Here is a 14,152-nt window from a genome sequence, read left to right as displayed (position 1 = left end):
GAAAAAAAAAAAAAAACCCCTAGCTTGATCGGAACCGTAGAGTGAAATACAACAAGTGGGTTTAGGTGATATTGGGCCATTCCCTATTTAATTTGTCAGTTTATATGGGCTTCAGCCAAGCCCTTGAGTCAAATTACTTGGCCCATTTGTCTTGACTTTCGCAAGACTTGGAATCGAAGACACGAAGGTGTTAGTTGATTGGGAAGAATCAGCTTATTGTTTACGTTTTTTTTTTTTCATTAAAAATAATATTATTGTTTCGTGGTACTAACCTAATTTTACCATTATTAACCAATATTATAAGCTAATATTTTTTTTTACCGTTAGATTTAAGCTATTAATGGATTGTGGGGTGATTGTATTCGATCGATTTGCGTGGATACCATTTAGGATATATAATGGTGACATTCTGGATCCAAGTTGGTCCACTCAGATATTATTAGAGAATTTTTTAAAACATAAAATTATATTTTTTAATCAATAACATGTACTGTTTAAAGTCGGATACATATTTTGACGATGCTAACATAAATTATCAGACTACATATAATAGTCATCAAAACCTTTTTTTTGTAAATTTTTTACAATGTGTTAGATACCACGGTTGATTAACCATATAACGGGTTTGGAGGTGATTAGGGGCGAATTGCCTACTCGATTACTAATCAGATGATATCTGCGTTTGAAAAAAATCGTTCTAATAGACACTTCGAGTATTTTTCTAATTTTTTTATTTTTACAATATATTAGAATATTTCTATGTCGTTTTTTTCTTTTTCTTGTTAATTAATCTATGTATGTTTACATATTTTGTTTTAATCTATAGATTAACAAGAAGAAAACAAATTATATACTTTAACAAAAGAAAGGAAAAAATATTATTTTACAAAAATCTAGAAACGGTAAAGTTTGCAACTTTGCATGGACATTTTTTAAAGTTCAAAAAGGTGGTGTCCTTCGCAGAGCCACACCATCATCATAATTTTGATCAAACATTTTACCAAGAAAAAGGATGGTTTCGATTTTTTAGTTTGGTGTACTTAAAGTTTGAATTATTTTAGTTCATAATATAGGCATATATTTTGAGGAATAGTGATCTTGTTATCAAGTGCTGGAGACCTTTTAAGGACTGAATTCTTTCGAAAATAAGCGAGGAAATTTTATTTTGTGGTTTTCTGTTTGATGACCATAAACATTTTAAATATTAAAGAATATCCGACGGCTTGGATGAATAACACAAACAAATATTTTACATATCTGATCATACAAAAAATTGTCATGAGAGAAACTTAAGTATAGACTCATACAGTAATTAACTTCTTAGGATGGGTATTAAATAAACTTGTCAAAGGGGGAATACTAAAACTAAAACAAATGTAATATATATCAATGAGATGAGAATATAAGATCATCGAATGCTAAATAGTATTAGTTGTGTTTTGGCCGTCTATATATAATTAATTATTTGATATAAAATATAAATGCAACCCTTGGATACTCATAAACATCATTATGCCCAAAAAGAACATTTGGGTAGACTTTTGCCTCCACACAAGACAAGCTGTCTACAGTCTATAGATCCTATCTTTCCTGCTTGATAGTTTTATAGAAAACTTATTTTTTTCTTATTTTAGTATAATTATCTCATATATACCCACATAACAGAATATGTGCATTTTCCAATGTTCAATAGAACAGAATACTAAAATGAGTAAAAATGATGCAAAAAAAGTATTTTACTTTCTTCTAGTTGTAGGGCATATGATTCTATCTCTGCAGACTGCAATATTTAAAGATATCATCAAGTACCTTAATATTTTTATTCACTGTCTTGTATATATATTAATAATATGTCAACGTAAGACATACATAGATGTATGCAAATCCTTTAAAAAAAAGACATACATATCAGATGTGTAAAAAAAACGTAGATGAAGAATATTTCGGAAACAGGTTTCATTACATTACATGACTTTTACTAAAACTTTAAAGCGCAAAGGTCTTATTATAGCCACACAAATTATTAACGTTTTTCTGTTTACACAAAACCTCAGTTAAAAACAATTTAACCAACAAAAAGAGTACTTCTTCCGTTTCATAATAAGTATCATTCTGACACATTTCACACAGATTAAAAAATTAATAAAATATATAAATATATATCTAATTAATAGATTTTTATAACATTTAATTACAAAAATTATTATCTTTAAATGAGGGATAAAACAGGAAATAAGAATAAAAAGTTACATAATAACACTTTTTTTGAAACAAAAAATGAAATCTAAAACGACACTTACTATAAAACAGAAGGAGTATTATAAAAGGATATAAATGCTCATAAACTATTGAATAGTTAAAACGAATCAAAGAAAAGTTTATAAACATTTTATGATAAGGACAAGTGGAATAATATATGGGTGACAATTTCACTCCCAATTCTAATTGGACGTTCGCCACTGCTTTTAAAACCGGTCAAAGAAAAATTAAAATACAACTTAACGTAAAATGATTTTACTAACCTTAATTTTATGTAATTTGAAAAATCCTCCTAAATTAAACTTAACGTGACACTAAGTAATTACACTAATCTTAAAGACGACTTTAGTCAAAATAATATGTATAAGTTTCTAATTTTCAAATGTTTCTTCCATTTGTATATGTTTCTTACATATGTAATTTGATAATTAAAGATATTAATTTTTTATGATGCTTACATTTTGGTAGGTCCTAGGTAGTGATTCAATACATATACATATATATATATATTAATATGTATGTGTCTATAAATATATATATATATATATCAATATGTATGTGTAAAAAGTTATATCATTTTGTTCGTCCGTATAAACACAACGATAATAGTAAGAAACAAATCATTAGACTACAATTTCTTCTCTAAACAAATTTTCAGTTCTAAAATGAATTATATATATATATATGCATATAAGCTTAGTTTGTTTCTAAAGCAAAGAATAATGTGTAGAGGTTTTGATAAACATGCTGATTCTATGTTCACATCGTTTCTACTTATATTATGTAATTCAAGGAGTTTTTTTTGGGTTCAAGAAATAGTTGTTGATGTAATTTCTTTGTTTTTTATAATTGCCTTCTTTTGTAAGATTTGTCAATTACAATACTCTTGAATTTTTCTGAGCGACTCCCCATACTTGCATTAAATCCCATTAGAAATGTAAAACTGTTACAGTTGATTGTTTCTCACAAATAAATTATTGAGATCAATATAGTTGTGGGAAAATAAAAATTTTAAATAATTCAAGAGCTATCATCTTCCAATTATCTGTCTTTAGGGCCTCCCTCTAACAACCCTAAAATAAGATTCTTACACCAAAAGAGAGATGCAAATCTCAAATCTTTCCCCCTATTATTATACGTGACTGCTGTTCTCCTCTCTTTTACCATCTTTGGCCTGAGGAAAAATGGAATCCTTCTAAATGGATTTTAAGTAAATCAATTAAGAAAGCATTACAAAAAAAAAAAAATAAAGGAAAAGGAAAGATTTTTAATAAGCTTGAGAGAGAGGGAGGCCATCGTGATAAGAGTAAGAGAGAACCCTATAGAGAGAGAGAGACAGAGAGATAGAGTGGATGTCTTATAGAATGAACAAAACATCCTCTGTTTCTCTTGTCCTTGTCCCTTTTTCCAGATCTTAAGGTTTTCCACATTTTATCATCTGGGTCCTCTCCACAATGGTGAATTTCCTTCTCCACAAGTTTGATATTTTCTTTCAAATCTAGCGTTTTTTTTCCTCTCTTTGTCCATTTGCCGTTTTTTCATCCCATTGATTTTCTGTTTCATTCCTTTGTAGTTTTTCTTTTGTTTGGGAGATTATTTATTTCATTCTGGGTTTTTTTCTTATTTTTTTGATTGGATGCTTTGTTGATCCATTGTCAGATTTGAAGATACTCAATTCCGATTTGATCGGGACTGGGATTTGGATTCTGTTTCAGACAAAAGTAGATTTCCATGTTTCTTTTCCGTTTGATTTTCATTACGCATCATATTTGAATCTTGATAAAACTCATCTGGATATCAAAAGTAGATTAGATGAATCTCGATAATCAAAATTTGAACAAGTCATCATAAATCTCAGAGCTTGAGCTCTTTAAATCTTAGACACGATCGTAGAAAACAAAAAATGAAAGCTTCATTTGAGATTCGCCCGAAATCTATTCGGTGTTGGTGTTAGCAATCTTCAACTGATCCGTGTTTGTAAGATCGGATTCATGGATCGCGTTTGGTTTTGCAGGAGCAAAAGATGGAATCTGTATCGGATCTGGGCAAGCTCTTCATTGGCGGGATTTCATGGGACACAGACGAGGAACGACTGCGAGAGTATTTTAGCAAGTATGGAGATTTGGTTGAAGCTGTGATCATGAGAGACCGTACTACAGGACGTGCCCGTGGCTTTGGGTTCATCGTCTTTGCAGATCCTTCTGTTGCAGAGAGAGTGATCATGGAGAAACACATCATCGATGGCCGCACGGTTAGTAATCCTGTGCAACGGATTCAAAAGTTTCAATCTTTCTTTAGTCATGCTCTCTTAAAAGATCTATCTGGTGTCCATTGATGAGTCTTGAGCAGCAGATTGTTCTAAAGTTGAGATCTTTCTGTGTTAACACTCTCTTAGAAATCTTTTGGTGTCATTAGTTTCTGGATCATCTGTTGCCGTTATAACTTTTGAGTAAATTTTATTGCTTTTTGTGTGAAGGAGACGCAATGTTAGTGCTTAGATCCATTGATGTCTTATGTTGTTGCAGGTCGAGGCGAAGAAAGCTGTACCACGGGATGATCAGCAAGTGCTAAAACGACACGCAAGTCCAATGCACCTCATCTCACCTAGCCATGGTGGTAATGGTGGCAGCGGGAGGACAAAGAAGATCTTCGTTGGAGGTTTACCGTCTAGCATTACCGAGGCCGAGTTCAAGAACTACTTTGATCAGTTCGGTACAATTGCTGATGTTGTGGTAATGTATGATCATAATACACAGAGGCCAAGAGGCTTTGGCTTCATCACTTTTGATTCTGAAGAGTCTGTTGATATGGTTCTTCACAAGACCTTCCACGAGCTAAACGGCAAAATGGTTGAGGTTAAAAGAGCTGTGCCAAAGGAGCCCGCTTCAGCTCCTGCTAACCGAAGCCCGCTTCTTGGGTATGGTAATAACTATGGAGTAGTCTCTAATAGGTCATCTGCTAATAGCTACTTCAATAGTTTTGCTCCTGGTTATAATAACAACAATAACTTAGGCTCTGCTGGCCGGTTTAGTCCTATTGGTAGCGGAAGAAATGCTTTCTCTAGCTTTGGGCTCGGTTTGAATCAAGAACTAAGTTTGAATTCAAGCTTTGATGGAAACACTCTTGGTTATAGCCGGATCCCAGGCAACCAATACTTCAACAGTGCTTCTCCAAACCGTTACAACTCTCCTATCGGATACAATAGAGGAGACTCTGCTTACAATCCAAGCAACAGAGACTTGTGGGGAAACAGAACTGATTCTTCTGGTCCAGGGTGGAACTTGGGAGTATCTGTTGGTAACAACAGAGGAAACTGGGGACTTTCTTCTGTGGCGAGCGATACCAATGGCTATGGAAGAAACTTTGGGACGGGTTCTGGACTTCCTGGTTTGTCATTCTCGGGTAATACAAACGGTTTTGATGGCTCTTTAGGGGAATTGTACAGAAGCAACAACTCGGTTTATAGCGACTCAACGTGGCAGCAGTCAATGCCTCATCAGTCTTCTAATGAGTTAGACGGCTTGTCTCGCTCTTATGGCTTTGGTATTGACAATGTAGGCTCAGACCCATCTGGTAATGCCTCTGAAGGTTACCCTGGAAGTTACAGTGTTGGGAACAGACAAACAAATAGAGGTACGTACGTATACTTATCAGCATATTAAAGACTTTAGCTTTGTTGATCTCATTTGATACATTTGATTTCCAGTTGAGGATAATTATTAATTTGGATTGATTCAACGTTTTCAGGTATTGAAGCATAGAAAAAACAAAATTCGACGAAGAAAAGTGAGATTTGTAGATCAAGAACAAGCCATTTCCGTTGCAGAGTTTGAAGAGTTGTTTATTGGATATCATCAAAAGTAGAGAAAGAAAACCAACTTTCTTCATCACAGTGAGTTTATGTTTTTTTTTTGGTTTTTCTTCTTCTTCTTCGTTAGCATCACAAACACAAAAAAGGGTTTTCTTCTTTTTAATTCTTACATAAGATAAGATCAGATTGGTAGCTGCAAAGATACAACATGGATGATAAAAGATTTGGTTTTCTGCGTTCGTCTCCATAGCAATAACCAGAGATCGTTGATTCTCGATCATCATTCTTTAGGCTTTCTCTTCTTCCCCCAAGATTCTTGATGTTGTGTGCTCTGTTTGTAATTCTAATTGTTAAATTTTTTTTGTTTCTTACAGATTTTTTGTTTGGTTTAAACTTTCAATTCGAATTGTTCATGAGAACTTTTGATTTTTCTATTAGCGTGTGAGAAAACATTGTGCAAAAGGCTCCAAAATGATTATTTTGTTGCATTTGATATTTTCGTCTTTTATTATTTTCTCTTTTGTTTATAACCCAAGTGTAGAGTTTATGTAGTTTGATTCATGGTTTTTGAAGGTTAAAAAAATTAAAATTTGATTAGGACATATAACAGGAAAAACAAAAAAAATCCTGTGATGAAGACATTGGATTTTTTTTTTGGTAAAAGAAGACATTGGATTTGTTATCAAGAATTGAAAAGTTCGAATAATTGAATCTTTAGCCTCAGCAAAGACAAAGTGGGTCCAGTAAGTGACAATAACACAGCGTCACTACACAAATAATTAAGACATAGACATTGTGATTAAGAGCCACAACATCCAGTATGAGATTACATCATTAGCATTAGCATAAGAAGTTTCTATGAACTAGTAAACAAAATCCTCCGAAGAAAGGTCTGCCTTGTGATCACGATCTTCTTTACTTCTCCTATTCGAAGGTAATGGGCTTTTAAGAGGCCCACTATCTAAGTTTTACTCCAATAATGATTTTCTGTATTTTGTATTTTTCCATTTTCTTTTCCGAAAAGACAGAAAAGCATCCCGACATTTCAAAAACGCTCGTTTTCCACTTTATCCCGCTCACAAGACCTTCTAATCTCTCTCAGTCTCTCTCTCCTCGAAAACCATGAAATCTCCGGCGAAGATAAGCGAGAACAGGTTCTTAGGAGGCATAACAAGTTCTTCGATCAGAAATTTGCTTCCCAGATCCATCTCTGCCAAGCAGAAACCGATCCAAAATCCAGAAACTAAGATTCCCAGATCTGACGACGAGAACACGATTCCTGTAGATCCAAATATACAGGCTGATGATCATCACACTGATCTTCAGTTCACAAATCAGTCTCCGAAGAAATTGCTCTCCTCTGCAAATTTCGGAGAGCGTATTGAGGTAAACTTTCTAAATTAGTTCTCAGATTTCTGTTTCTTGCCTTTTAGATTCTAGATTTTTGCTTTGTAGTTTATTTAGCGTGATTGATATCTGGTAGTATCATAATTTGTATCTATTAAGGAGAGAGATCCTTTGGAACTTGTAACAGAAAAAGAAAATGGTACCAAACACTTTTGCTCAAGACAAGCAAAGTCTTGCGGATTCACCATTGAAGAAGGTAAACAGTGTGATCCATAAAGTGAATTGTCCTTTGAAGTTTTTTTACACTCTCTGACTTTATTGTTTAATTTGGGATAGGTTGAGGCCAGGACTGTACTCTCTAGAAGAACCAATTCAGTGCCAAGTGAAATTACAGAGGAACATGACCCATTGAGTGACCAGATTCGAGAACTAAAGGTCTTCTTTGTTGCTCTTACATGAAAGTATCATCTATTGCATACTAACATTGAGGTATCAACTGCGTATTTTTGGTTACAGGACGAACTCATTAGAACAAAATCTGATGGGTATGGAAGTAAGAGTGGTCACTTTGCGCGGGACAGTTTGAGTCAATTGAGAGCCAGTATCAACAAATCTTTACTTATGTCAAAGGAAGATGCATCTCAAGGACAAGAGATGAACGTGGATCGTGGTGAAGATGTGCTGGAACTGAATAAACATATTGAAAAGTTTCATGGTTCTTATGATTCTCTCCACTCCTCATTTGCAAGTGCCTCATGCGATGAAGCAGACTCGATGAGTGAAGACGATATCTGCTCAGAAGACTTGGACAAACCAAAGCATCAAGATGTTGACTTTGTAGATGATGATCCAAGCCAGCTCGACAATGTTGGATTGGATACATCGAGTACTGGCATCTCAATCAGCTCAAAGCTTCCTACATGCATTCTAGAAGAGCCAGTTTTCTCGGAATCTCCTAAAATTAGGAATTTCCAGAAAAGCGTGTCTGCATCAACAAAGTTTCTATCAAGTCCTAGGAATGTGTCCGAGAGCTCCAACATTGGAAACATGAAAGTAGATCAAGTTAGCCCTTCTGTGTCAAAGAAGCTTTCAGGTCCTACGGATTCACTAGCTGCAAGTCTTCAGAGAGGACTGCAAGTTATAGACTATCATCAGCGTAGCTCACTATCAAAAAGTTCTTCTGTTTCCTTCTCTTTTGGCCATCTGGCACTGAAACCTTGCGCAGAAGCTGATAACCTTGATGCTTCAGTTCAATCGTTAAGAAAAGATAAGCCTCCAGAAGGTGGATCATCGTCGATTCTCTTATGTCTTTCATGCAGAAAGAAACTTGACCAGGAAGCTGAAGTATGTCTAACAAAACCGGGAGATTTGCCTACATTCACTATAAATTTAGTTTTGGTAATTCGATTTGGCAATTTATCTTACATTCTGTTCTATATCAGGCTACAGGAGATGCTTGTTCGAACGAAAAACATCTCAAGAACATGTGCATGGAGCAAGCAACCAAAATCGACGAGCTAACACGCCTGGTAAATATCTTGTAGGCTTACGAGAAAATTTGGTGTTAAAAGTTTGAATCTGGTTTTTCAGAAAATGAGTTTTTGATAGTTCTTAACTTAGACTAATATTACTACAAAGCTGTGAAGCAACCGGTTGCTTTTCATTAATGATTTTTGCCAAGAATGGCAATCGAAACTGAAGAGGCTGCGTTATGGCCTTTGTTTGCAGCTTAGGAAACCTGGTGATGGAGAAGATGGAACAGAGTTAATCAAAGAAACATATGAGACAAAAGAAGTTAGCGAAGAATCTGGAAAGAAAAACTTTGATATAAGCGAAAAGGAAGCTCTTCTCAAGGAGATTGCAGAGCTAAAGAGCAAGCTGCAACCTACTAAATCTGCAGACAATCTGAGATCCTCTTTGCTACTAAGATCCATTCAAATGCGCAAAAGCATTGATGTTACCAAGAACGCTGAGAACAGTGATATCCTAGAGAAAGAAAGGGAAATGTGGACAGAAATGGAGAGTGAGTGGATATCTTTAACAGATGATCTCAGGATGGATATCGATAACCATCGCAGGCGTGCAGAGAATCTAGAGATTGAGCTCAAACAAGAGAAGTTAGCAACAGAGGAGTTGAATGACGCGCTAACTCGAGCTGTGCTTGGCCACAGTAGATTCATAGAGCAGTATACAGAGCTGCAGGAGAAGTACAATGAACTAGGAGAGAAGCACAGTGTGATGATGGCTGGAATAACAGATGTGAAGAAGGCAGCATCCAAGGCCGCTATGAACGGTCGCCATGGAAAGCGTTTTGCCAAAGCCTTCTCAGCTGAACTTTCTGCTATCAGAGCAGAGAAGGAGAAAGAAAGAGAGCTGTTGAAGAAGGAGAACAAGAGCCTAAGAACTCAGCTGCGTGATACTGCTGAAGCTGTTCAAGCTGCTGGTGAACTACTTGTCAGGCTAAGGGAATCTGAACAAGCCTTGCAAGTCTCTGAGGTAAAACAAGAACCTTTATTTGTGTGGTCATAAAATCTTGGTTTTCTTAAATGGCTAAACTTGAATTGAAACCATCATTGCAGGAACGATTCAGTGTGGTGGAAGAAGAGAAAGAGAGGCTGAAGAAGCAAATGGAACAACTTAAGAGCAAACACAAGACAGAAATTGGGACAATGAAGCAATACTTAGCAGAGAGTAAATTACCAGGATCAGCATTGTTGCAGCCATGGTACAAGGATGAGCAGGACGATGAAGAACAAGTATCAGACCATCGAACCGGAGCTGTCAGTTTTGATGATTATGAAGAGGATGATCAGGCTTGGAGAGCAGAGTTCGGAGCCATATATCAAGACCACCATTACTGAAACACAAAAGACCTTCTCGGTCATTTACATATCCTAAGTAACTCTTACTTGTCTCCCGTTTTTATCATTGTTGTTCTCTTGTATCTGCCATTGTTTTTATTTTGTCAAAGTATCTGCCATTGTTAAACAGAAATAATGATTTGTAATATTGGAAACATTCTTATGATTTGTAACCTTGGAAACATTAATATCATGTAGTATTGATTACTCTTCGGCTTTAATTTTGAGTGCTTCAAATACTGTAAAGGATTAGCGTCCAGTAAAACAATTTGGAAAGAAATCGTCGAAAGAAAATACAATAGCTCCTTTTGTAATTCCGTAAGTGGGCGCTTATTGGATCCGTATATAAACGAGCCCAATTCTCAAAAGCTGAATTTTAAAACGTCGTCGTTTATTGTGCAAGCAAAGAAACTAAGCAAGCGTCGTCGTCTTCTGGGAAAAGATATCTTTTTTTTTTTACTCTATCAAACTGGGAAAAAGGATATTTCCAGATTAGGTAGAGACCGAAAACTTCAGGCTTCAAGTTCTTAAATATGGCGGCCGATTCTTCAAATGCTATAGACATCGACGGGAATCTCGACTCTGATTCAAACCTTCACTCTGACGGTGGAGATACGAACACTAATGATTCCTCAAAGGCATTGGCAATCCCTGCTCCCGCCGTTTGTCTTGTCCGGTTCGCCGGAGATGCAGCTGGTGGCGCCGTCATGGGCTCTATCTTCGGATATGGTTCGATTCTTCTTTCTCTTCATTTCTTTCTTATATCTCTATGCCTGGTTTTATCTGCGGTTGCTTTACTCGGTGTGGGAATTTCTCGTTTTTATCTGAGAGTGAGATTAGATTTATTGGGGAAAACCAGAGTTTGTACTCTTTTATTTGATTTCAGAACATGTTTCTTGGATTAAGGATTGAGTAATTATTAGGTGTTCTAGGAGACTAACCCTATGAGTTATTTTCAGAATTACTGTATTAATTTCAGATTAAGATGATTGAACATTCCTCAAGTTTGATTTTGTTTTGCTGCTGGGAATCTGTAGAAGAGAGTTAGCTTAGTTTTTCGTTATAGAGTGGCTGTGATAAGATTGATTGCTGCAACTTTTGATTGAGATTATTGAATTTTAAGCATTCTCTCACTATATACGTTCACGTTCACGTTCAGGTTCAGGATTGTTCAAGAAGAAAGGCTTTAAAGGATCATTTGCGGATGCAGGGCAATCTGCAAAGGTACTTCATCTTATAAACGAATCTTTCCTAGCATTGGAACTGTATCAGAATTTTTTATAGATGTTGCTTATTGTTACAGAAGACTGAGAGTGATTTGCAATTTCTTGTTTCAGACTTTCGCTGTTTTATCTGGAGTACACAGTTTGGTTGTTTGCCTTCTGAAGCAACTGCGTGGGAAAGATGACGGTGAGAATCTTCATATCTCTTACTCCTAAGTTTTTATGATTACATATGCCTAATTTTACATCAACTTATATAAATGTATCTCTTACTTAGAATTCATTTGTTGTTATTTTGCAGCCATTAATGTTGGAGTTGCTGGGTGCTGCACCGGTCTTGCTCTTAGTTTCCCTGGTAATCCAAACCCATTATGCTCGTTTTCTTTTTTCTACTTTGCTGGGTATCGTAAAGACAGTTATTGGTTTTCTGAATCATATAAGTAAAATACTTGGTTCCTAACATAGAGAAGAGGTAACCAATCCTTATATATGGTCTGTGTTGCAGGTGCTCCACAGGCTATGCTACAGAGTTGTCTTACTTTTGGGGCTTTCTCTTTTATCCTTGAGGGACTCAACAAAAGACAAACAGCTTTGGCTCACTCGGTCTCCTTGAGACACCAAACCGGAAACTTTCAAGATCATCACCGTCCTTTACCACTCTCTCTCGCTCTCCCGATCCATGAAGAAATCAAAGGAGCCTTCTCTTCTTTCTGCAAGTCATTAGCAAAACCCAAGAAGATCTAATGTTCCATGAATCTCCTTTTCTTGTGCCTTAGGCTCTCTGTAGATGTTTAAATTTCCCGCTTTTGCTGTACTTTGTGAGAGAATGTTTTATTAAAGGCTTTTTGCAAGAGTCAATTTGAAGAAGAAAAAAAGACTTGTGTACCTTTTGCTCTATTAATACGATTTCTTTTTAGAATTTCACTACTTTTATGACGAATGCTTATTTCGATTTTATATAGTAGTAAAAGTCAAAATTTTCCAGACAAAAGTGAGATTTGTTTTCTCAATTGCAATTTACGTTATCTCTATTCTCTACAGAGCAAAGAACTGAGTTGAGCGTACAGAGGTGAAATGGTGAAGTCGGAACCAAAAAACAAAAAACAAAAACCATCAAGAAGAAATGGTTCTGTTTTGGGACATGATCTGAACCTGAAAATCACTTTCCTTGTTTCTGCCTGAGACGTTCTTTGACAAAATCATTACGGGCTTTAGTGCGAGCTTGCTGAGGAGCGACGTTGAGATACGAGAGATGGATTCCAATGGCGAAAAGAGCAGCCCCAGAGGCAAAAAACGCCACCGTCATCGCCACTTTTCTGGGTGATGATGGATAGCAAAACGACATTCTCAATGCTAAATCCCAGATGGAATCAACTCTTCGTTTGCTACAACATATATATACAGTATATATATAAAGTTTCTGTGTTAGTCAATGAATATTTATAAACACGAACGAGATTAAATGATCGTGTAGGAAGAGAAAATAGACACAAGGGTAAAAGAGGCGAAACTTTCTTAGAGACATTTCATCGAACACTTTGTGTGCTCTCTGTCTATTTTTTCGTCAAACACAAAAACTCAATGCCAAAATCGCACGCTTCTTGAAACAAGTTGGTTCGTAATGACCAAACTAAGCTCCAGATGTTGCGGTGTTGTATAAATTCCAGAACCGAAATGGAAGTAAATTGGTACAAGGGATTCTAGATATTACCATAAAAGTGGAAGCACACAGCTTCAGACAAATACAATACGAAGATCAGAAAATCTTGAGACAGCGATGATCATCGTTGACACTGTTGATCCTGGAGATCATTAAGTATGTTTAATAGATTATGAGAATGATTAGAGATGATTTCGGGGTGAGATTTTCGTATAATAAGAGTGATTTAGTTAAGGGGAAAAAGAAAGTGTCAGCTCGGAAACGTAAAGGATGTTTGCAATGAGATAACAACTGATGTTTCGAACCAAGTCTGGAGCAGATCCAGTTCGGTGCTTTTTATTTTGTTACAGCGAGCTCGGTAGAGAGACAAATGTATTAAAGTAGAGAGAGAGTAATAATTTTTTGGATCCCCTCATAAATTATCTACGAGGAGTATTTATAGCGGGAGTTGGGAGACGAGTTTACTCCAAATCGGGGCGACGTGGCAGCTTCAGCGCATCTCGCGGGTATGGCGTCTGGAGCCGCACGTCCGAACCACTCCGCGGCGTGTGATGATGGTCCTTCGCCGAGCTACTTGCGTGCTTAGGTCACTGTAGACGAACTGCCCTTACACGTGCCAGGTTCTGCTCGGCTCCGCGCACTGTAGATCGGCGTCGCAATGATAATGATTTGGCGGGACCATGCTGATCGGGCTCGTTGACTTTGGCTGGGTTTCTGTTAACTTAGTCTGTGGGCTTTATTGTCCAAGATGGGCCTAGCTAATTGGGGGTGCTAAGCCACCTCCAACAGACACTGATCCGAACTTCCGATCAACTTGAGAAAAAGACTATCTGTGAACTAAATCTGAATAACCTATATCTGAATCACAAAGGGGATGTAGCTCAGATGGTAGAGCGCTCGCTTAGCATGCGAGAGGTACGGGGATCGATACCCCGCATCTCCATTTCTGATTTTTTTTTTCCAAATTTCTAATGAACATCTCATTATTTTT

The 14,152-nt window shown here is 36.4% G+C and overlaps 3 protein-coding genes and 1 non-coding gene across 5 annotated transcripts; all 4 read left to right on the top strand.

Annotated features, from left to right (window-relative positions):
- Positions 1-3,522: 3,522 nt before the first annotated feature.
- LOC18029547 (heterogeneous nuclear ribonucleoprotein 1) lies at positions 3,523-6,558 on the top strand. Of its 2 annotated transcripts, none has more exons than XM_006413093.2 (4): positions 3,523-3,716; positions 4,274-4,510; positions 4,785-5,892; positions 6,007-6,558. In XM_006413093.2, the coding sequence occupies exons 1-4, from the start codon at positions 3,714-3,716 to the stop codon at positions 6,018-6,020; spliced, it is 1,362 nt and encodes a 453-aa protein (XP_006413156.1). In that variant the 5' UTR covers positions 3,523-3,713; the 3' UTR covers positions 6,021-6,558. The 2 variants fall into 2 exon arrangements, with proteins under 2 accessions (XP_006413156.1, XP_024005410.1); XM_024149642.1 differs by lacking the exon at positions 3,523-3,716 and adding an exon at positions 3,857-3,980.
- Positions 6,559-7,161: 603 nt separating this feature from the next.
- Positions 7,162-10,456, top strand: LOC18029546 (kinesin-like protein KIN-12F). Its single transcript, XM_006413092.2, has 7 exons — positions 7,162-7,456; positions 7,605-7,673; positions 7,754-7,852; positions 7,934-8,761; positions 8,860-8,946; positions 9,146-9,913; positions 9,997-10,456. The coding sequence occupies exons 1-7, from the start codon at positions 7,193-7,195 to the stop codon at positions 10,276-10,278; spliced, it is 2,397 nt and encodes a 798-aa protein (XP_006413155.1). The 5' UTR covers positions 7,162-7,192; the 3' UTR covers positions 10,279-10,456.
- Positions 10,457-10,691: 235 nt separating this feature from the next.
- LOC18029545 (mitochondrial import inner membrane translocase subunit TIM22-2) lies at positions 10,692-12,420 on the top strand. The gene is made up of 5 exons (XM_006413091.2): positions 10,692-11,007; positions 11,438-11,502; positions 11,616-11,688; positions 11,803-11,856; positions 12,007-12,420. The coding sequence occupies exons 1-5, from the start codon at positions 10,812-10,814 to the stop codon at positions 12,243-12,245; spliced, it is 627 nt and encodes a 208-aa protein (XP_006413154.1). The 5' UTR covers positions 10,692-10,811; the 3' UTR covers positions 12,246-12,420.
- A 1,611-nt stretch (positions 12,421-14,031) lies between these two features.
- TRNAA-AGC lies at positions 14,032-14,104 on the top strand. Its single transcript has one exon. It is a non-coding gene; the product is annotated as a tRNA-Ala (tRNA).
- The last annotated feature ends 48 nt before the right edge of the window (positions 14,105-14,152 follow it).

The sequence above is a fragment of the Eutrema salsugineum genome, unplaced genomic scaffold (assembly GCF_000478725.1).
Source record: "Eutrema salsugineum unplaced genomic scaffold, Eutsalg1_0 scaffold_1, whole genome shotgun sequence".
Classification (NCBI taxonomy): domain Eukaryota; kingdom Viridiplantae; phylum Streptophyta; class Magnoliopsida; order Brassicales; family Brassicaceae; genus Eutrema; species Eutrema salsugineum.
This window is presented reverse-complemented; position numbering and strand designations above follow the sequence as displayed.

Bases quoted from the DNA above. Each gene is read 5' to 3' on its own strand.
- LOC18029546 (XM_006413092.2), top strand. From the start codon at position 7,193: ATGAAATCTCCGGCGAAGATAAGCGAGAACAGGTTCTTAGGAGGCATA. The intron at 7,674-7,753 runs GTAAACAGTGTG...AATTTGGGATAG, and splicing joins CGGATTCACCATTGAAGAAG to GTTGAGGCCAGGACTGTACT. The intron at 7,853-7,933 runs GTCTTCTTTGTT...TTTTGGTTACAG, and splicing joins ACCAGATTCGAGAACTAAAG to GACGAACTCATTAGAACAAA.
- LOC18029545 (XM_006413091.2), top strand. From the start codon at position 10,812: ATGGCGGCCGATTCTTCAAATGCTATAGACATCGACGGGAATCTCGAC. The intron at 11,503-11,615 runs GTACTTCATCTT...TTCTTGTTTCAG, and splicing joins ATGCAGGGCAATCTGCAAAG to ACTTTCGCTGTTTTATCTGG. The intron at 11,689-11,802 runs GTGAGAATCTTC...GTTATTTTGCAG, and splicing joins ACTGCGTGGGAAAGATGACG to CCATTAATGTTGGAGTTGCT.
- LOC18029547 (XM_006413093.2), top strand. The intron at 4,511-4,784 runs GTTAGTAATCCT...ATGTTGTTGCAG, and splicing joins ACATCATCGATGGCCGCACG to GTCGAGGCGAAGAAAGCTGT.